We start from the raw sequence: 18,797 nt of genomic DNA, 5'->3' as shown, positions 1-18,797 counted from the left end.
TATATCTGCTGCTTTTATCTAATATAACAATTGATCAAGGAAAACAGCTACTAAATCTCTCTTAGTTAGTAAATGCCTTGAGGCTTTGATGATAAGTTAATACCTACCTGTTTGTGTGTTGATTCCGACAAGAATCAAGCGATCGAACCTAGGGTTGTAGCTTTGAGAGTTATTTAAGTAATGGGCTGCCTAGAGATGATAAAAATTTGTTAAATTCCTCATAAAAAATGCAAAGTCCACGTTGTCACTACATTTGATTTGAAGTGATTTTAGGCATTTTAACAAAAATAAGAGCAAAAATATTCTGATAAACTTAACAATGTGCTTGGTTAATTCTATGATTATGACCACTGTCATGCGTGTAAGTTGTTTTGTACCTACAGCGCCTACCACAACTATATGGACAGTCGTTGTATAAAACAGTGAATGTATGAGTTGTGCAGAATACCATTTCACATCTTTCTATATTTAAAAATAATTTAAACATTTTTACACGACTTATTACGAAAAAAACAAGTTTATGGTCGTCTTTTAACTATAAAGACGCATTTAAAAATCGTTCAAAAATATAAATGACATATTTTAGAAAGGATTAACAAAAAATACTTTTTTTTAATAGTGAATAACGGCTCAAAACTGAACCGATCAAACAAAAGCGACAAAAAAAACCTTTACAACGATTTTAAAATTTGCGTTTGGTAGAATTATTATAATTGGTTAAATTATGCTATATGCAAAATTACTTGTTGGTTTTGGAAGTCAAATAGAATAAACTACAATTATATAGCTATCTCACGACATTTCCTTCTTCTTCTTCTTTGGCACAACAACCGCTGTCGGTCAAGGCCTGCCAGTACCCACTAATGAAGTGAGCTTGGCTTTCATTGACTTATTGTTAACCATAGCAGGATAGTCAGTCCTACGTATGGGGGCACGGTCTATTCAGGACTTGAACCCATGACGGGCATGTTGTTACGTCGTACGAGTTGACGACTGTACCACCAGACCGGCCATACGACATTTTACAACAGGCAAAAATCATAATATTAGATGTATTGGGTAAAATTCAAAACAAATATTTTGATAATAGGAATGTGAGAGCATATGACAATACGAATTCCCTGTAGACTACTATTAGTAATACTAAGATTAATTAGTAAACTAACTTTAAACCAACTAGTCTTGTACCAAAGGAGCAAGCTGGAGGCGCCTGGCCGTTTGTAACGAAAATATGTGGATATATTAAATAAAAATGAAATCCGAATATATTTTACCTTAAAAAAAGTTCTCTCTTTTTTTTAAATCTCGCGCAAGTTGAATTCTCTCGTCCATTGTGCTCCCCGTGCGCTGAACACAATGAACAAATTCCTCCTCCGCCATTGTTTTCTCTTACCTAAGGGGCACCGGAAATGCTCTTCGCCAACAAGTGTTCGCATTGTAGTGATGAGTCAACGACCACAGCGGGATCATTTTATGTTTCCACCTCAATAGCACTCGTTCCAAGCTCCAAAACCCGTTGTTCAACGTTTGCAGCCATATGGCGACAGAAGAGGGGGGAGGGGGAAGTTCTTCCCGAGAAGACGGAGCTCCCGGTCCGAGATTTCGAGGCCAACGAAACAAACAGCCATGAATGGGAAATGGGTACCACAATCGTCCGCTCAACTGCCGGCCAACGATCGCTGATCATAATCTTGCCACCCTTCTCCCTCTGTGCACAGGATGACAAAACAGCGTACCATCGAACGAACAAGTAATTGCCATTAGAAAACACCCCCCGACACCCCCTTCGGCAAAGCGTTCCCGTTATCTCACGCACTTGCCTCCTAGTAGGCGCTGGGGCGAACACCTTAAACGCCGTCTTTGATGTAACGCGTGCAGGATGTTTTGGGTTTCGATTGTACACAACGGAAGGTGCAACAACAACGCTCCAGTCGGATCAATCCGGAAAATTCTGGGTCATGTGGTGCCGTGGTGTGTTCGAAATGTGGTGTGATTTTGTTGTGTTGAAAGCAAAACTGCCACAGCAAACAAACGTTGTTTTGGGATGTGTTTGGGCGGGAGCATATGACGTACTTGCTTTTTTATTATGTTTACCCTCATCCAGAAGTGTGGCCCTCCATGATCGTATCAGTGTCCTGGAAGGGAAAGGTGAATGGAACCAACAGGAAGCAAGCAAGAAGCGGCCATTCGGCAATGCAGCACGTGTTGCGGGACTCGTAATTAAGTGTACGTTAAGCTGGCCGTCCAAGATACGGCCGTCTTGGATCCCAGAACAAAGCGAACAACACAGAGGAGCTGTCATAGTCAAACACACAAGCGGGACGCGAGACGCGCTTCTCACCACCAAATATCGTGCAGGTAAATATTTGAATCGTTACGTTAATTAGTGTGGGTACACTGGCGCGCTGTACCGCCTGCTCATCTGTTACGGGTGTACACTACTAGCAAACAAACATGGTCGAAATTACGTCAGCTTTAGTGTGCGCCCGGGTGGGGAGACCAAATATTGGTTCACTGCAAATGAGAGAACAAATAGAGCAGTTCCGTGCAAAAGAGATTTTGGCAGCAGATAAGGTGGCGTTAGCTGACACACAACAGACGCTGTGTGTATCCAACGCCTACCTAGCGCTCCTCCAGTACAGTACAGTGGTTAGTGGCCGAGGACATTTCTCTTAATCTTAACCATCCACCAAGGGGGGGATCCACCCTTCTCTTACAGCGATGTTCGAGGTTATGGTCTGGGTTACGCGGGACAATCGACCCTCCCTGAAAAGAGGAATGGGTAGAGAGTAGCGATCGGGGCGGAGGTCGCACTTAATTAAACCATATCGGAAGATGGGCAACGGCTCCAGCATACCAATTACGGTGACAATGCGCCCCGCTTGCGCTGCCCCGTTCGTGAACGCATGTGAATACTAATTACAGGCGCGAGAGGCGCACTTTGCAGCACTAATGTGCGCGCGCGCGGGAAAGGGCAAATCTGGCCGATCTCGGTCGGTGGCAGTTCATTATTTGCGTACGTATTGATATGGCCCATTGATAAACGGGTGAAATGGTGGCAATGGCTACTTTCTGGGCTGCGCTAGTACCGTTGAACCGATTTTGAGACGATCGTTCAAGGATCGCTGCAGCTCGGGTTCATATTCTGTGTGAACAAGGCATCATACAAGGCTTTTAAATGAAACATTTTTTAAAAAAGCACACAAATGATGATCATTTTGATAAATAGAAAATATTTTAAATGTACCAAAGAATGTATTTGATTTTTTTGGCAATCAAAGGGGACCTAAAAAGGAACCCCAAGTTGTTTAAAATGACCCAAATGTAAGAGATCGCATACAGCCAAGAATTTTCCAGGAACAAGGTTAGACAAAAGCTATCAGTGACGAAAATTATTAACGAGAACTGGGATCTATTAACCTTGAAATAGTGTTTAATATTGATACATTAACTCTGCGTATAATTAGGAGGGCGGTTTGGGTACTCCATATTGACCTACCTACCTCTTAGGGATCACGGAATGGATAAATCCGCCGCTGGGTGTTTTTGTGATATGTTATGTTTTTTTAATTATTGCTTCTAGTTTCAATAGCATGTATTAAGTAGAGATAAACATATAGTTAGTGTACTTTAAATAAACGCTTCATCTTCTTTTTTTGTTGATTTTATTTGTACATGTACATTGAAATGAATTTTATAGACGATTCTACTTCTGAATTAGATGCTTTTTTCCATTAAAATATCAATAAATTGCGGGATTTCCTTACAATTGTTGAGATGTTTAATTTTTATTTTACTTTGTATATTTTCCGTTTGTGTAGTAATTTAAAAATGATTACATGAATCCAAATCAATATTTTAGTTCTTTTGGTATTTAGATATTTATTTATACGTTTTCGGAGAAAATGACAAGAAAATGAAAATAAAACAAAATATTACGACTAAATTGACCAAAAAAAAAATATTGATTTTGTCAGAACTCAAAACAATATAATGAATTGTTCAACCTCTTCACTAGATGCATTATTTTAATTTTCGTATAATAAATAAAAACTTTAATGACATTAAAAATGGTCATTGCTAAAAATGTCATCAAATTTACATATTTCTTTCTATATTTCATGTACTTTTTGCACAATGGACCTTATCCTCAATTATCATAGCCAAATCAAAAGGTCAAGCGTTAAAGACATTGCCTGAAAACGTGGACAGGAAGTGGTACATATTTACATGCTAAAATACGAAAACTAATGGCAATGGCAGCCACTGAAATTAGTGCATTGCATACCAATATTACAAATAATGTTCAAATTAATGAAAATGTAAGCAATTTCAAACCTGAAACCTCAGTTTAGACCATTATTTTATTATTATAAAAAAAATTATTTATTCATTATTTTGAGTTCACATTACTTGCCAAATTTGACTAGGAACTAGGTAATTTGGCCAGAATACAGGGCTGTGCAAATAAATTTCCAAGATCCCCTTACTCTTAAGATTATGCCGAAAATTAATAGCCTTTTAACCAAATTAAAACGAGATACTTATGAAGAACCTTAAAGAGACATAAAACAAAAACCAAACCCATATTGATCCATACCATCCTGACACCAATACAATACATATTCTGGTTTAAGAACTGCATATAACCTTATGCCGGTCCTGGAACCGATACTGAACCTATACCAATTCTGAAATCTATACTAGTCATACTGGTCCAATAACTGATTATGAACCCATACCTGCCCTGGAACATATCAAGAAACCATTCCGGTCTTGGAACCGATCATGTAACCCTACTGACCCTGGCATTGATCATGAACCCATACCGGTCCTGAAACCTATCATGAACCCGTACCTATTCTAGAACCAATAATAAACCCATATCGAACTAATGCTGAATCCATATCGGAACTGGAACTGATACTTAATCCAAACCGGATCTGGAACTGATACTAAACCCATACTAGTCCTGGAACCACTCACGAATCGATATCGATCCTGGAAATTAAAATAAACCCATAAAGGACCTGGAAGATATCATAAACTCATACCGGTCCTGGAACCAATCATAAGCCCATACCTGCACTGGATCCTATCATGAGCCCATACTTATACCCGCTCATTATACATAGCTCCCGATTTCAATTATTTTCAAGAACAGTACCTGGAACTGTCGGGTACGGCACGATACTTGGTCCGTATGTGGAACTAATACAATTCCAGTTCCAGTCAACACTCCATACTAGTGTTGGGTTATTATGAATCTTGCATTATGATTCATTCATATGAATCTTCAATCGAATCTCTAAAGATTCGTGATTCTCTATAGATTCAAAATTCATGTATCCATCAAGATTCAAGAATCTTCCAGGCGCAGGAATTAGAGTACGAAAAACTGTAGGAAATTTAGTAGAATATGTACAGTGATGAAGATCTTAACAATGGATCCGAAATTTATGGAATATCTTTTTTTCTATTAAAAAAACATGTTGAAATCTTCTAATATTGCGTTTTATAGTTTCAAATTAAAAAAATTAAAATTAAAATTAATTTCAACATTTCACACAAAACAAGATTAAAAGACAGATACTGTGGACATCTTTCAATCTTAATCCAAATTGTTTGTAGGATCGATCATCTTTGATCGAAACTAATTAACCATAGGGGTTATTTTTCCCATGTAATGTTATCAGTGGCGGATCTAACGGTAGGCGGACTAGCCGTCAGCAAAAATGGGGGCCTCAACTCGTCTTTCCGCCTAGGGCCCCCAATACCCTTAATCCGCCACTGAATGTTATGTGAATATAAACCATTTGTGGAATTAAATTTGGGCATAAAATAGCTAACGTTGACAACAAAAACCAAGATAATTGCGTGTACCAATTCACTTTTTTCTAATACATAACTTACGAACTAACAACACTAATGCCATAATAGTTCAAATTACTTCCAATGCCCTATGTTTTTGAACCTTTAGAGAAACCAAAGCCCTTTACCCTTTGAGCGTGTTAGCTTAAACTTGACTTACTTCCACGGTCGACCGCGCTCTGTCTGCGCTGGTTAAAAGCAGTTTAATTAGTGCGCGCACAACACAACACATCCGCGGGCCGAGTGCGGCACTTAACTTGTCCAAACAGAAGCGCGGTGGGTAAACAGATGTTTGTGAATAAATTAAGTACGTTTACTTGTGGGGCCGGGATTAGTACCGCTACGGTGGAGAACACCACCCATCGGCGGCAGCAGCAGCAGCTCAGGTGACCAAACTAAACCAACAATAAGCTGTTATAGTTACGGACGCAATAGAAAACCGACGACAAGATGCTGAGAGGGCGTACAGGCAGTTAATGGTTTAAAATGCGCCCATCTTTCGAATAGCGCTTTTCTTTATTGATGGTTCATCTCTTGCTTCCTTATTTACCCGCTGTTTCGGTGCACGTTTAATCCATCCTAGCCGCGTGTGGCTGCATGCAGCGCAGCGAATACTCGACAAACTTTAGGTCCTTTACGTACTCGGTGAGTCGCTTAAAGTGCCGCTCCGTGTACGGAAGTGACGCTTCGAGGTGTTTGTTCAGCTCGCTTACCTGAAACCGGCCCGCCAGCGTCTCCTGCAGCAGTACGTTGAGCGCCAGCTGAGCCGGCCGGCAATTTTTGCTGTTTGTGTTCCACTCGATCGCGTGCCGGAGCAGTCGCTCTTTGTGATCGTTCGACAGCTTGCGCACGGTGTCCTCCAGGCCTTGCTCCTTCGTTCGGATCACCTCGTTAACGATCTTCAGCGTGCTGAGCGGTCGGTCGAGGTTGAGCGACAGGCGCAGCGCCTTCAGCAGCTTCCGCTCGCTCAACAGATTGCTCAGCTCCTGCTCCTGTAGCAGCGTGTCCTTGCGCTGGTCCAGCTCCTGCTGACGTTTGCTTTCCGTAACATCCTGCCACTGGATGAGCTGCGAGTCGGAGCCACCGCTGTAGAACACACTCTCGTCCCGCGTCACGCACAGCGCCCAGACGCGGTTATCGTGCCGGTCCAGCGTCTGCACGCAGTCGGAGGTTTTGATCGACCACAGCTTTACCAGCCCGTCCGCACCCGCCGACAGGAGCTGCATACCGTTGGAGAGAAACTCGACGCGCAGCACCGAGCTGTCGTGTCCTTCGAGCGTTTTCAGGCAGGTCATGTCCTCCAGCGACCACAGCTTGATGGTGCAGTCGGCCGCATTGGTGAGCAGTATCTGATCGACCGGGGAAAACCGTACCGCCCAGATACCGCGCGTATGGCCGCGGAACACGCCCACCACGCTCAGATCGCTCGCGTCCCACAGTTTGGCCGTTTTGTCCTGCGAAGCCGTAGCTATCAGCCGATCGTTCGGCGAAATGGTCACACAGTTAATGTCCTTCTCGTGGGCCAACGCGGTCAGGCTGCACTGTAGCCGCGGCAGCTCGCCGTCCTCTTCGGTGGTAAACTTTTTCGGTATTTTCCACGTCTTCAGGCAACGGTCCTGACTGACGCTGGCACAGAAATTACCGCCCTGCCTGCTCAGCGTCACACACCCGACCGTGTTCGTGTGCTTCAGCCCGATCGCAACGCAGCTGATCGTGAACGGTTCCTCGGTAAAGCTCCACAGGCGGATCGAGTTATCCTTGGAGGAGGAAAGCAAATACCGATCGTTTGCACACAGCGACAACACAATGTCCGTGTGGCCCTTCACCAACCGGCAGTTCATCGTGCTCACGTCGTACACCTTAAAGTCGCTGCTGTTCGTTGCCATGGCGATGTGCTGGTCGCGCTTGCCGAACAGAATCAGGTCCAGTATTTCGTCGCTAAACCCAGACAGCTGGTGAACGTAGTCGAAGCTTTCGCAATCGTGCACCAGAATGTTGTGGTCGGCCGACACGACCGCCATCCGACCGTGCGGCTCACTGTAGAACAGGTGCGTAATAGCCAGCCCACCTTCTTCCGCAGCTTTCGCCACGAGACTGTTCGACTGTTTGAAGATTATCTTTGCGCCCGTCATTTCCCACACCTTTATCAATCCCTCCTCGCCACCGCATGCCGCGTAAACTTTGCCCTTCTTCAGCTTGATGCCACCAACGCGCAATCCGGCAGGGAGCACCACCACCGATTCGAGCGTTTCGTACACGGGAATCGTTTTCACTGCCTGCTGCGACTCAAAGTTCCACAGGATGAGAATTTTATCCCGCCCCGCCGAGACGAGGTGCGTTCGGTCCTCGGAAAACGACACACCCGTCACGCGCGAAAAGTGCCCTTCGAACGTTTTGATCTGCTTGCGCGATTCGTAGTCCCATGCGCGGATTTTCGTATCATCACCAACCGCCACCACTATCTTGCTGTCCGCGTACGGATGGAACACGATCACGTTGATCAATCCTTCCGCACCGCGCAGCGTACCCAGACACACCTGCTCCGTTGGGTCCCACAAGCGTATCGTCGAGTCGGACCCACCGCTCGCGATCACACTGTCGGTCGGATTGAACACCAGCCGCGAGATCGGTCCCTGGTGAACGGTTTTCCACATCTTCTGTACCGTGTGCTTTTCACCGTCCCACAGCTTGAGCAGCCCGGACCGGTGGCCGGAAACGATGCTGTTGCCCGTGTTGCTGACGGCGAACGTGTAGATAACATCCTCCGCTATTTCACCGTCCGTCTCCTGCTCGCCCAGTGCGACCGGTTCGTGCAGGTTGTCGATCGATACGATGCTAATGGTTCCATTGTTTAAGCATAGGAATTGTTGTGCATCCGGCTTCCATACGATCGTACCGCCGGTGTAGAACGCTTTGTACTGCTGTTTGACCTCGTACCTACGAGAACCAGAATTTATAGGGGAAGGAATTTATTACGATTGTTTTTGTGGAGATTTTATCACTCATTAAACACTTACACTTCTTTTAGTTTCACTTTAGTATTCATTTTGTCCGGTTTTTCTTGTACAATTTCGAAATATTGTAGGGAAATGCGACGCACGTGTTTTGATACGAGAAGTTTGTTGTGACATTTGTGCATGGCGAATGACATTGGTTTGTTTACATTCGACATCTGTCATTCTAGTACTCCATTCGTTTTGGGTTGTCAAAAAGTGGAGAGATAGAAAAACAAATCGGCACCAAATAACTTCCCGTCTATTATTTCGTCCAATTTAACAGCAGTCCTTCTTCCAAGGCTTATTGTAACTGAAATACATTGCGCAAAAAATACTTCCTCAACATGCTGCGCACATTACGCCTCGTGCAAAGTTTAGGCACGAAGAAGGGCAGCGTTATATCATCACTGATCCACCACCGGCAGGCGATCTGTTTGCAGCAACAAAACATCAACAAACTCGCATTCGGTGGCCTCGTACGGCACTGTTCCACAAACTCTGCACTAGCAAGTACGGAACAACCGGCCCCAACCTCGACGGAAAAGGATAATGAGAGCAACGCTACAAACTGGACCACAATCTACCACTTCCCGTCAATCATGCTGACGGCTTCGTTGAAAAGGCTCAAATTCTACCCCATGGTTTGCACCGGCGTTTCCGTTCCCATATCAATCGGGCTCGCTTACATGGATATTTGGTCGATGACCACTGCCGAGATTGTAGGAGCGATTGGTTTGTTTCACTTGCGTTTTGAATCCCTTTAACTGCCCAGACTCGGAATGTAATTATTTTGCTTATTGCAGGCTTTACCACATCGCTGACTCTTTCGCTCTTCGGAATGATCACCGATAATCTGGTCGGGTTCGTGTATTGTGACGATCGATTGAGCAAAGTGAAGATATCGTTCCTGGACGCGAAGGGTAAGCGGCAGAACCGCATCTACTCGGTGGACGATCTCGTGTCCAGAACGGAGCTGCCCAAATCTTTTCTGAAGATGTACTTCCCGGTGAAAAACCACGAGAACGGCGATGTGTACAAGCTGGTACATCAGTACGGTGAAATATACGACGTGCATGCGTTTAACAAGGTATTTGGCCATGATGTTGTTAGCAAGTGAGCAGCAAGAGATGGGTAGAAATGAATAAAAATGGATTGTTTGTAAATTATTTAAACAGATTGCATTATCATACATAAGTTATCATAATTTTAAACGTATCTTTCTCGGAACAATAACTGATTATGAGCCTGTTTCTATCCTACAACTGATTTTGATCCTGTATTGAACCGTCTACTATTCCAAAACCATTGCTGCTCTAGGGACTGATCCGTAGCGAGTCCTTTCCAGCCAGTGAATCTGAATATATGTCTATTTCCCAACCCAATATCGAGCCAGTACAGATTGTGGAACCGATTCCGGAGCTCTGGAATGAGAATCAGTTCTTGAATTGAAATATGAAATTTCAGAAGCGAAATCCGTCCGGGTATCTCCATGAGAATGGATAGTTTACAAGTTAGTTTTGATTTTTTGCGGCTATCAATACGTAGAATAATTGGACCCAAACGCCCATTCCCATGGAGATTCCGAAACCGATTCCGGTTCTGATTTCGGAGCGAATTCCGAATCTGGAGCCGATTTCGATTCCGATTCCTAAGTAGATTTCGATTCCGGAATCAATTCCAGAGCCGATTCCAATTCCGGAATTCCTAGGCCTATTCCGGAATCGATTTGGAAAACTGATTTCAGACCTACTATCCGGATTCGATTCCGACAAAAACTTCATTTTTCCCATCGATAGAACCGACACTGTGTCTATCTCGGCCCATAAAATCCATACAATTGAGCGTAATATTGTTTCGTTATCTTAACCATAGGAATCCAGGTCAAAAATGCTGATTTCTAGATGAAGTAAAATATATTCGTTAATCACATTTTGTATTGAAAACTTCTCCAATCGCACTTGCACAAATTATTCATATTCCTGATTTCCACAAACTATCTAAACTGTCATTTTGAAAATTGACATTGCTGACATTCCCCCGCTCCAATGTTTACGTCCTGTCAAACGCATCAACATCAACTGTTCGGTGTGGCGGCGATATCCGCACACGAAAAAAGTAATGTTTTGCATTTAATTTCATGTAATTTTGCACTGAATTATCGTTAGAGATGCTGCGAAAGATAGCGTGCACCGTGTGGCAAAGGTAAAACATCAACAACCCCATATCTATCGCTGCTAATCCACACAAAAACATCCAACACCCCCTCACAGGCATGCGGCTGCCCAGTGCATCGTGCCGGTCGCCCGGATGTCCCAGTACGGGCCGCACTTTATCGAACCGATCGTGAACAGGGATAAGATCGAGGAGCTGCACAAAACCGGCGACCTGTCGAAGGTATCGCACGTCCCGGTGAAGGCCGCCCTCAGCAATCAAAACTGCTCCGTGTTTTACGATCCGCTCGTTGCCCAGTTCACAAATTATGTAATGAAGCAGGGCAACAAACAGCTTGCCCGCGACCTGGTCGAGAAGGGGTTCGAAAACATCAAGCGGCTACAGCTGGAACGGTACCATCTGTCCGAGTCGGAGGAGGAAAAGGCTAAGCTGGAGCTGAATCCGCGCCGGCTTCTGCACCAGGCGGTGGAAAACTGTCGCCCACTGTTACAGCTGACCCCGATCAAGCGTGGTGGCGTGCGGTACCAGGTGCCGGTGCCGATCACCGAGAAGCGATCGTACTTTCTCGCCATGAAGTGGCTGCTGGAAGCGATCCGGGAGAAGGAGCGCACGGTGCATTTCCCGGAGAAGATGGCGTGGGAGATACTGGATGCGGCCGCCAATCAGGGCAAGGTGGTTAAGCGCAAGCACGAGCTGCACCGTCAGTGTGAGGCGAACCGTGCCTACGCACATTATCGATGGAGCTAAATGTAGAATGATAGCGGATTGGGTTTGACTGGCAGGCAGAGTTAATAAAAAGTAATGTAAACATAAAATGTATTTTATCGCTTTTGATACGGTGCCACTAGTGGTCCGCCTGCCAGAACGGAGAGCACGTTATTTGCTGTGATAGCAAACATGTCCAGAAGGCTCTGCTGGGTAGCGGTGCCCAGATGAGGCACGACAACTGAAATGGAAAAGAGTATTAACGATGTTTAATCTCAAAGATTGATTTAAATAATTAAAAATAATTACCACAATTTGGCAGCGATAGCAGTGGATCGTTCGTATCCAACGGTTCCGGCGTCATCACGTCGAGTCCAGCAGCAAAAATGGTCCCCTCGCGAAGCGCCTCCACCAGCGCCGGCTGATCGACGATCCCGCCACGTGCGACATTGATCAACACGCTCGACCGTTTCATCAGCGCGAGCGTTTCGCGATTGAACATCCTTGCCGTATCGCCCGTCAGCGGGCAGGCGATGAATACGAAATCACTTTCCCGCAGCAGCGTTGCCAGATCGACGTAGGACGCTCCGACCAGATCAGCCGACGGCTTTCTGCTCCTACCCGTGTACAGACACCGTCCAATGTCGAACCCTTTCAGACGCTTCAGTATCGTTTGTCCGATGCCGCCGAACCCTACGATGCCAACCGTCGATCCGGGAACATCCTGCCCCAACATCCACTGCGGTCGAATTTCCCACTCACCGGTGGCAATCTTGAGCCGACCTTCGTGGAACCGCCGGGCCGCGGCTAGCATCAGCCCGATTGCAATGTCCGCCACCGGATCGTTCACCACCTTCGGTGTGTGGCCAAGGGCAATGCCGCGCTTGGTGAACTCACCAGCATCGACGTAATCCATACCGGACGTCATGGTAGAGACCACCTTCAGCTGCTGGCCGGCTGCATCGAGCGCTTCTGCATCGAGCCGATCGCCCGTGAGCCACAGAATACCCTCGGCACCGGTAATGGTGCGCAGGATGTCGGCACGGCTCGTTCCCTGGCACACGGTCACATCGCAGCTGGAAGAGAGCGGACAAAATGAGTCACTAACTGACCTTCAGTGGGCAAGGTCAACGTTACGGCTACAAACTTTTGCTTGAGAAGATCGATGTAGCGAACGGGAATGTCGGCACACGTTACGGCCAACTTGGGACGACGGGCACCGAAGCTGTGCTGCTGTAGCGGGGGGTCCAGCATCTTTGGCAATGCTCGTGCCAGGCGTACCACTCCGGTACGCATGATTGGTGGAGGGAAACGGCTAAAGAAAACACACTTTTTTTAATCTCGACTCGGGGTTGCTGAATGGTAAACGGTTCTGTAAAATACAGTGAAGGATTTTTATTTTAAAAAATAGCAAAACGATCACCACGTGGGGTTAGCAATGAAAGTGAAATTTTAAAAAGACCGATTTGAAAAAAAATGTCAATGCTTCAGTTTTTTATTGAAATACAAAACTATTTTGTGAATTCATAAAAAAAAACAAATAAAACAAAATATAAGAAAATAATAAATGATCACCACGTGGTTGATCGTGGATTTCAAAAATTTAAACAAGCGTCTTCTTTGTAAGCAAAATTTTACTCTCTTTTCTTAGCAAATACAAAACAACAAATACAACCACTGTTCTGATAGTGTTTTGTTGTTTTATGCATGATTGCTGTGTGCACATTCGACAATCAAAAATTTACAGCTGATAAAGAGCGATCTTCTTAACACACTTTCATCAACCTTCCCCATGCCCATGGAAAAGGTTCGTTGCACAATGCGAGTTTTTGATTGGGAAGCTTCAAGTATCAAAAGTACAGTTAATAGTGTTCTCCACAACATAAATTCCACCATCGATCGAGTAGTCGCACGCCAGTAAACGCCAGTTGGTAAACGATTGTTGTCCGCAAGTGATCATCAAATAGCTTCACGATGAAAGTTCTACTGCTTTTGCTAATTTTCGGTTGTATTTTGTATATTTTTCATCGCTAAAACGAAAGCATCCCTTTTCCCGTCAGCATGCGGCGCCCCCGAGTGCTAGTGACGCATCATCAGGTGCAGCCGGTTGCATTGGAGCGTTTGCGCAAGGAGTGAGTATCATTTAAACCCCCAAAAACCGAGCATTTCTAGACGCAAGATCTTTCTCCTTTTCCTTGGTAGATGTGATGTGATCGTCCCAACGGTAGATTTCCCATCCCGTGCTCTAATACTCGATCTCTGCCCGGGCGTTGATGGGCTGCTGTGGACGAGCTACAAGATGAAGCTGGACCGAGAGGTCCTGGATGCATGCGGAGCACAGCTGAAAGCGATTTCCCTCACGATGAACGGTGTAGACTGTGTCGATGTCGAGGAGCTGGCTAGAAGAAACATTCCCCTGGGACATACACCCTACATCCCGAACCGTGCGGTGGGAGATTTAGCTGTCGGTCTGATGCTTTCCGTCAACGAGCGACTGTTATCTACCGCTGGCGAAGAATGTTATCAGCGTCAGCCCATCCAAGGATCAACGATCGGTATCGTAGGATTCGGTGGTATTGGGAAATTGATTGCCAGAAGACTGCAAGCGTTCGATGTCGGCTGCATCCTCTACTGTGGCCCGCGTCCCAAAGCGAGCGCAGAATCCTTCCATGCCCAGTTCGTATCGTTCGAGCAGCTGCTTGTACGGTCGGATTTTGTATTCATCAGCTGTCCCCTAACCATCGCTACCGTTCGGATGTTTGGCCGGGAAGCATTTGCAGCGATGAAGCCAACTGCCGTACTGATCAACGTTGCACGTGGCGCGATCGTCGATGAAGCTGCCCTGCTGGATGCGTTGAAAGGTGGACAAATAAGAGCGGCTGGACTGGATACTGTGACGGATGAACCATTACCGCCGGATAGTGAGTTGTTTCACCTGCCAAACTGTGGTAAGATACAACTTGAAGTGCAGCAAAACTGTTGCATTTATTACGTGATGCTTCTGTTGCAGTGATTCTACCACACCTGGGAACGGCAACGAAACGGACGCGCGACGAGATGGCTGTACGAGCGGTGGAGAATTTAATGCACGGTTTGCGGAATACAACGATGCCAGCACAATTTCAGACGCAATAAAGTCCATAAAGTCCAGAAGCCGGTCTCATGGTACAGTCGTCAACTCGTACGACTTAACAACATGCCCGTCATGGGTTCAAGCCCCAATTAGACCGTGCCGCAATACGTAGGACTGACTATCCTGCTATGGGGGATATCAATAAGTCACTGAAAACCCAACCCCTCAAGTGTGTTGGCAGGCCTTGACCGGCATCGGTTGTTGAGCCAAATAAAAAAAAAAAAGTCCATTCACTTCATCAACCATTTGCTCTTAAAGGCACTTTAATGGGGTGGTGGCATAGACCGTTGTATTAGGATGCAATGCTAGCAGCTGCAAGGTGATGCTCCCTATCCTCCTTTTCCTATGCATTGTGTACAAAGAGTGATGCAGTATAAAATCAGTCTTCAATGACCGTCAAACCTAAAATGTTGTACTAACGTTTCACAAGATTGATTATTTCATATTTTTTTGGTCAGTTTGCCTCAAGGAATATTTTCTACTTCAGCCTTTTTTGTATCATTGTTAGTATCTTTGTTCCCGAATAATGCTGCCTTCGCTCTAAGTCGTTGTTGCCTAAAGTTAAGTATTAGTTGGTTGGTCAAATGCAAAACGGGGTGCAAAAACAAATGCCGGCTCTTTTTTGTTCTATTCGCTATAACACACTGTAATAGAATGATTAATACGGATAGGGGGAGAACATGGGTGTTCCCGCGATGCCGGCCAGCACGTTCAATGCAGCAATTTCCGCCATATTGTTCCGTGTCTGCACGGTGGCCGAGCCCAGGTGGGGGATAACAACTGAACGAGATAAAAAAAAAATCATTAAGAAAGTGCTTCTTACCATGACTCTCCTGACGGGCTCTTCTTCGAGTGTGCATCGTAGGCTTACCTGCATTCGGAAGGCGCAACAGCTCATCGTCCGCGGGCAGTGGTTCCGGCGACACCACATCCAATCCGGCCGCAAAGATCGTACCGTTCTTGAGTGCCGCCACCAGTGCCCGCTGATCGACGATATCACCACGGGCCACATTTATCAGCACGGCGGTCGGTTTCATTTTGGCCAGCGTGCTCTCGTTGATCATGTGGCGCGTTTCGTTCGTGAGCGGTACGGTAATGAACACGTAGTCGCTCTCCTGCAGCAGCTCGTCCTGCGGTACCAGCTTGGCGCCGAGCGCTTCCGCTTCCGGCTTGGGCCGACGGCCCGTGTACAGCAGCTGCCCAATGTCGAACCCTTTGAGGCGTTTCGCAATCGTTTGCCCGATGCCGCCCAGCCCGATGATGCCCACCGTGCTGCCCTTAATGTCCTGCCCGAGCAGCCACTGCGGGCCGCCCGTCCACTGTGACTGATCGATGGCCAGCCGGCCCTCGTGGTAGCGCCGACCGGCGGCAATCATGAGCCCGATGGCCGAATCGGCCACCGCATCGTTTAGCACGATTGGGGTGTAGCCGAGCGGGAACTTGCGCTTCCGGAACTCCTCCACGTCCACGTAATCCATGCCGGCCGACATGGTGGAGATCGCCTTCAGGCGGGAACCGCCCCGATCCAGCACCTCACCGTTCAGTGGCATATGGCCGACCCACATGATGCCATCGACCTGGCCCGCCAGCTCGAGCACTTCCTCGCGTGTGGCAGGATGGCTTTTCGGGAAGATTACATCAGCCCTGGGAAGGAGAGGGGTGGGAAGAAGGACGTTAGAAAGGTGCAAATCATGAACATGGCCACAGTATGCGTGTGTGAGTCGTTTACTTACTTTAGCTTTAGTTTGTTGATACCCTTTTCCGGCGTTTCCTTGTTAGTTACGAGCACGACCGGCCGCTGTCCCGAGTTGACCATTGTTGATGCGGTTTGAGCACTGCAAAAAAAAGAAAGGATTTAAACAAACGTGTAAGGGTCGTACGACGGGACAGAATGCCTTCCTAGTTCGGGGCTAATTACTCTTTGCGCTGAAGCCCCGATTCGCGTGTACTACACACCGCTGGGCTAATTTCACACGCACACAATGGCACGCAACCCAGCCGCGTTATCAACAGCTCCGGGAGTGCGCGGTGGTGATTATAATTTTCTTCTTCTTTCTAAATATTAACTCAACAATCAACGGGAGCAGAGTGCGCCGTTTTGAAGTGTTTTGTAGCAAGGCGCGGTTCAAGTGTGTGTAACGAAGATAAAACAAAAAAACTATGAAAATATCGAACTGTTCTTGGATGGTTGTAGTTTAACGTATGGTCCACATTGGTTTCCCTGCAGTAATTTCTTGGCTTTTCTTGGCCTACCTTCTTTGCTGCCGTGTGTGTTGTGCACGCTGTTATCTTACCTTCCTTCCTACGACCAGTGCTTGCTGTGATTGTTTCTGTGAAACTAAACAGCTGATTTGTGATCTGCTGCCGTCGAATGATATGTAAACAATGCGCCCGATGACAGTAGTCACAATAGACAGTGCGTGCCAGAAAAAAAAAGCACCCATGGCTTCAGTTTTATTTTTTGTTATGTTAAAAATGTTAAATTTTTATGAAATCATGGTTGGTTTTATAACAGGAACGGAATAGGAAATCAACTAATTTCGGTTTCGGTAGTGCCTCTCAACTGTGTTCTAAAAACTAGTCATTGACAAATCATGAAGCTAAACCATTATTTGAACCTGTCTCAGTTCCGAACCTATTACCGATCCTAGAACTAGCTTTGAATAAATATGATCCCAAACAAACTTATCCTTATCCTAACTTGGTTTCTCAGACCATAGGAGAATCGAACCCAAAACAGGAATAAAAGGGTTGGGACAATTTTTATTTTCTTTTTTTCAGAAGGAACAGTCCAAAAATGTCGTGTTGCTATTGAAATATTTAGAACAGAATGCAATTAGGTTCAAGTCTTATAGGAACGGAAACGTAACGGGTTTGTAAATTGATTATAGCAATGATTGCTGATATTTGATATCTGACCGTTCCCATGGTTCCAACCGTTTCAATCGTTCCATCCGTTGTAACTGTTCCATTCATTCCGATTGCCCCGACTTCATTTCTTAATCAAGATTTAGTACCTAGCTGTGAACAGTTCCAATTGTTCCGAATGAACCAACTAGGTTCAACGTTTTGCACCTAGTTCCGACCGTTCCGAATGAAGAATGAAACGAACCTACTAGATATTCGCTCTTAAATGGTTACTCTTGCATCTCTAGTTACTAACCCATACATTTATCCACTCTTCTACAAGACCAGCGAGGTCATTAGTTCAGGTTTGCCCTACTACTTGTTGAAGAATTAAAGTATGAACGTCAGTGCTGCAATGAAATGAAGCTACTGCAACCAAAAAAGATAACCAAGTGGAGACATTCAATTCTGCAAAATAAATGCGTTTAAATACTACAGCCTTTTGATTGTTGGTTTCCCTCATTAGTCACATACTTAAAGAGCCTCGCAAACTCTATCTCTTTTAGCAGACAACATACCTGATAGAAGATAACGTTTCACACAAACACAAAGTGGCAAAAATCAACACGAACGCTCGGAAGCTCATTTTCACCAAGATTTACTTTACCAAAAAACTGCAACTAACCACAGAATGTCCGAACGTGGCTCAACGTCGACCGACAACACATAACTTAACTGGTTCGAGCATAAATCGAACACAACAACGGCACCATACCTTTGACCGCGACGCGTTCGGTTGAACCGGCTTTGCCGGGTAGGAAACTGGATTGACCAGATTTGACCTACACTCTCACAAGCCGATCGAATCGTTGTATGAGTGCAAGACTGGCACCATATGCACAGCATCTTATCGCAATAAATGGCATTAAGCCGGTAAGAAATCCTCCCCCACCAGCACTCCCGCCAAATTTACTATCTTATCTGTTTCGGGAGTACCCATCCCAACGCAGAGAGACAACAACACGGTAAGCTGAGATTTGAGGGTTATTTTTCAACATTACAATTTAAACATC

The 18,797-nt window shown here is 45.6% G+C and overlaps 6 protein-coding genes across 14 annotated transcripts; 3 read left to right on the top strand and 3 right to left on the bottom strand.

Annotated features, from left to right (window-relative positions):
* The first annotated feature begins 1,850 nt into the window (after positions 1–1,850).
* On the top strand, positions 1,851–10,039 carry LOC121596813 (transmembrane protein 186-like). 2 transcript variants are annotated; one of them, XM_041922083.1, is made up of 3 exons: positions 1,851–2,358; positions 9,151–9,599; positions 9,671–10,039. In XM_041922083.1, exons 2-3 carry the CDS (start codon positions 9,212–9,214, stop codon positions 9,982–9,984), a joined length of 702 nt encoding a protein of 233 aa, XP_041778017.1. In that variant the 5' UTR covers positions 1,851–2,358; positions 9,151–9,211; the 3' UTR covers positions 9,985–10,039. The 2 variants fall into 2 exon arrangements, with proteins under 2 accessions (XP_041778017.1, XP_041778018.1); XM_041922084.1 differs by lacking the exon at positions 1,851–2,358 and adding an exon at positions 7,831–7,919.
* On the bottom strand, positions 5,781–9,026 carry LOC121596812 (transducin beta-like protein 3). The gene is made up of 2 exons (XM_041922082.1): positions 8,889–9,026; positions 5,781–8,808 (listed from the first exon to the last, which is right to left on the bottom strand). Exons 1-2 carry the CDS (start codon positions 9,020–9,022, stop codon positions 6,441–6,443), a joined length of 2,502 nt encoding a protein of 833 aa, XP_041778016.1. The 5' UTR covers positions 9,023–9,026; the 3' UTR covers positions 5,781–6,440.
* An 872-nt stretch (positions 10,040–10,911) lies between the features above and the next one.
* LOC121595383 (28S ribosomal protein S7, mitochondrial) lies at positions 10,912–11,857 on the top strand. The gene is made up of 2 exons (XM_041919316.1): positions 10,912–11,069; positions 11,138–11,857. The coding sequence occupies exons 1-2, from the start codon at positions 11,035–11,037 to the stop codon at positions 11,784–11,786; spliced, it is 684 nt and encodes a 227-aa protein (XP_041775250.1). The 5' UTR covers positions 10,912–11,034; the 3' UTR covers positions 11,787–11,857.
* On the bottom strand, positions 11,844–13,113 carry LOC121595381 (glyoxylate reductase/hydroxypyruvate reductase-like). Its single transcript, XM_041919314.1, has 3 exons — positions 12,892–13,113; positions 12,054–12,820; positions 11,844–11,985 (listed from the first exon to the last, which is right to left on the bottom strand). Exons 1-3 carry the CDS (start codon positions 13,038–13,040, stop codon positions 11,861–11,863), a joined length of 1,041 nt encoding a protein of 346 aa, XP_041775248.1. The 5' UTR covers positions 13,041–13,113; the 3' UTR covers positions 11,844–11,860.
* Positions 13,114–13,792: 679 nt separating this feature from the next.
* On the top strand, positions 13,793–15,271 carry LOC121595382 (glyoxylate reductase/hydroxypyruvate reductase-like). Its single transcript, XM_041919315.1, has 4 exons — positions 13,793–13,876; positions 13,947–14,692; positions 14,755–14,880; positions 15,102–15,271. Exons 1-3 carry the CDS (start codon positions 13,806–13,808, stop codon positions 14,877–14,879), a joined length of 942 nt encoding a protein of 313 aa, XP_041775249.1. The 5' UTR covers positions 13,793–13,805; the 3' UTR covers position 14,880; positions 15,102–15,271.
* A 78-nt stretch (positions 15,272–15,349) lies between these two features.
* Positions 15,350–18,645, bottom strand: LOC121595379 (glyoxylate reductase/hydroxypyruvate reductase-like). 8 transcript variants are annotated; one of them, XM_041919308.1, is made up of 5 exons: positions 17,131–17,192; positions 16,796–16,932; positions 16,611–16,712; positions 15,749–16,521; positions 15,350–15,657 (listed from the first exon to the last, which is right to left on the bottom strand). In XM_041919308.1, exons 3-5 carry the CDS (start codon positions 16,691–16,693, stop codon positions 15,536–15,538), a joined length of 978 nt encoding a protein of 325 aa, XP_041775242.1. In that variant the 5' UTR covers positions 16,694–16,712; positions 16,796–16,932; positions 17,131–17,192; the 3' UTR covers positions 15,350–15,535. The 8 variants fall into 8 exon arrangements, with proteins under 8 accessions (XP_041775242.1, XP_041775239.1, XP_041775234.1 ...); XM_041919305.1 differs by having other exon boundaries at positions 16,796–17,035; positions 17,131–17,191; XM_041919300.1 differs by lacking the exons at positions 16,796–16,932; positions 17,131–17,192 and adding an exon at positions 18,500–18,645.
* Between the last annotated feature and the right edge of the window lie 152 nt (positions 18,646–18,797).

This window comes from Anopheles merus, chromosome 3R, assembly GCF_017562075.2.
Source record: "Anopheles merus strain MAF chromosome 3R, AmerM5.1, whole genome shotgun sequence".
In the NCBI taxonomy this organism is placed as follows: domain Eukaryota; kingdom Metazoa; phylum Arthropoda; class Insecta; order Diptera; family Culicidae; genus Anopheles; species Anopheles merus.
This window is presented reverse-complemented; position numbering and strand designations above follow the sequence as displayed.

Bases quoted from the DNA above. Each gene is read 5' to 3' on its own strand.
- LOC121596812 (XM_041922082.1), bottom strand. From the start codon at position 9,022: ATGTCATTCGCCATGCACAAATGTCACAACAAACTTCTCGTATCAAAA. The intron at 8,809-8,888 runs GTAAGTGTTTAA...TGGTTCTCGTAG, and splicing joins AAAGTGAAACTAAAAGAAGT to GTACGAGGTCAAACAGCAGT.
- LOC121596813 (XM_041922083.1), top strand. From the start codon at position 9,212: ATGCTGCGCACATTACGCCTCGTGCAAAGTTTAGGCACGAAGAAGGGC. The intron at 9,600-9,670 runs GTTTGTTTCACT...TGCTTATTGCAG, and splicing joins CGAGATTGTAGGAGCGATTG to GCTTTACCACATCGCTGACT.
- LOC121595383 (XM_041919316.1), top strand. From the start codon at position 11,035: ATGCTGCGAAAGATAGCGTGCACCGTGTGGCAAAG. The intron at 11,070-11,137 runs GTAAAACATCAA...ACCCCCTCACAG, and splicing joins GCGTGCACCGTGTGGCAAAG to GCATGCGGCTGCCCAGTGCA.
- LOC121595381 (XM_041919314.1), bottom strand. From the start codon at position 13,040: ATGCGTACCGGAGTGGTACGCCTGGCACGAGCATTGCCAAAGATGCTG. The intron at 12,821-12,891 runs GTTTGTAGCCGT...GCTCTCTTCCAG, and splicing joins ATCGATCTTCTCAAGCAAAA to CTGCGATGTGACCGTGTGCC. The intron at 11,986-12,053 runs GTAATTATTTTT...TTTCCATTTCAG, and splicing joins GCTATCGCTGCCAAATTGTG to TTGTCGTGCCTCATCTGGGC.
- LOC121595382 (XM_041919315.1), top strand. From the start codon at position 13,806: ATGCGGCGCCCCCGAGTGCTAGTGACGCATCATCAGGTGCAGCCGGTT. The intron at 13,877-13,946 runs GTGAGTATCATT...TTTCCTTGGTAG, and splicing joins TTGGAGCGTTTGCGCAAGGA to ATGTGATGTGATCGTCCCAA. The intron at 14,693-14,754 runs GTAAGATACAAC...CTTCTGTTGCAG, and splicing joins GTTTCACCTGCCAAACTGTG to TGATTCTACCACACCTGGGA.
- LOC121595379 (XM_041919300.1), bottom strand. From the start codon at position 18,630: ATGCTGTGCATATGGTGCCAGTCTTGCACTCATACAACGATTCGATCG. The intron at 16,522-16,610 runs GTAAGTAAACGA...TCTCCTTCCCAG, and splicing joins ATCAACAAACTAAAGCTAAA to GGCTGATGTAATCTTCCCGA. The intron at 15,658-15,748 runs GTAAGCCTACGA...TATCTCGTTCAG, and splicing joins GTTGCGCCTTCCGAATGCAG to TTGTTATCCCCCACCTGGGC.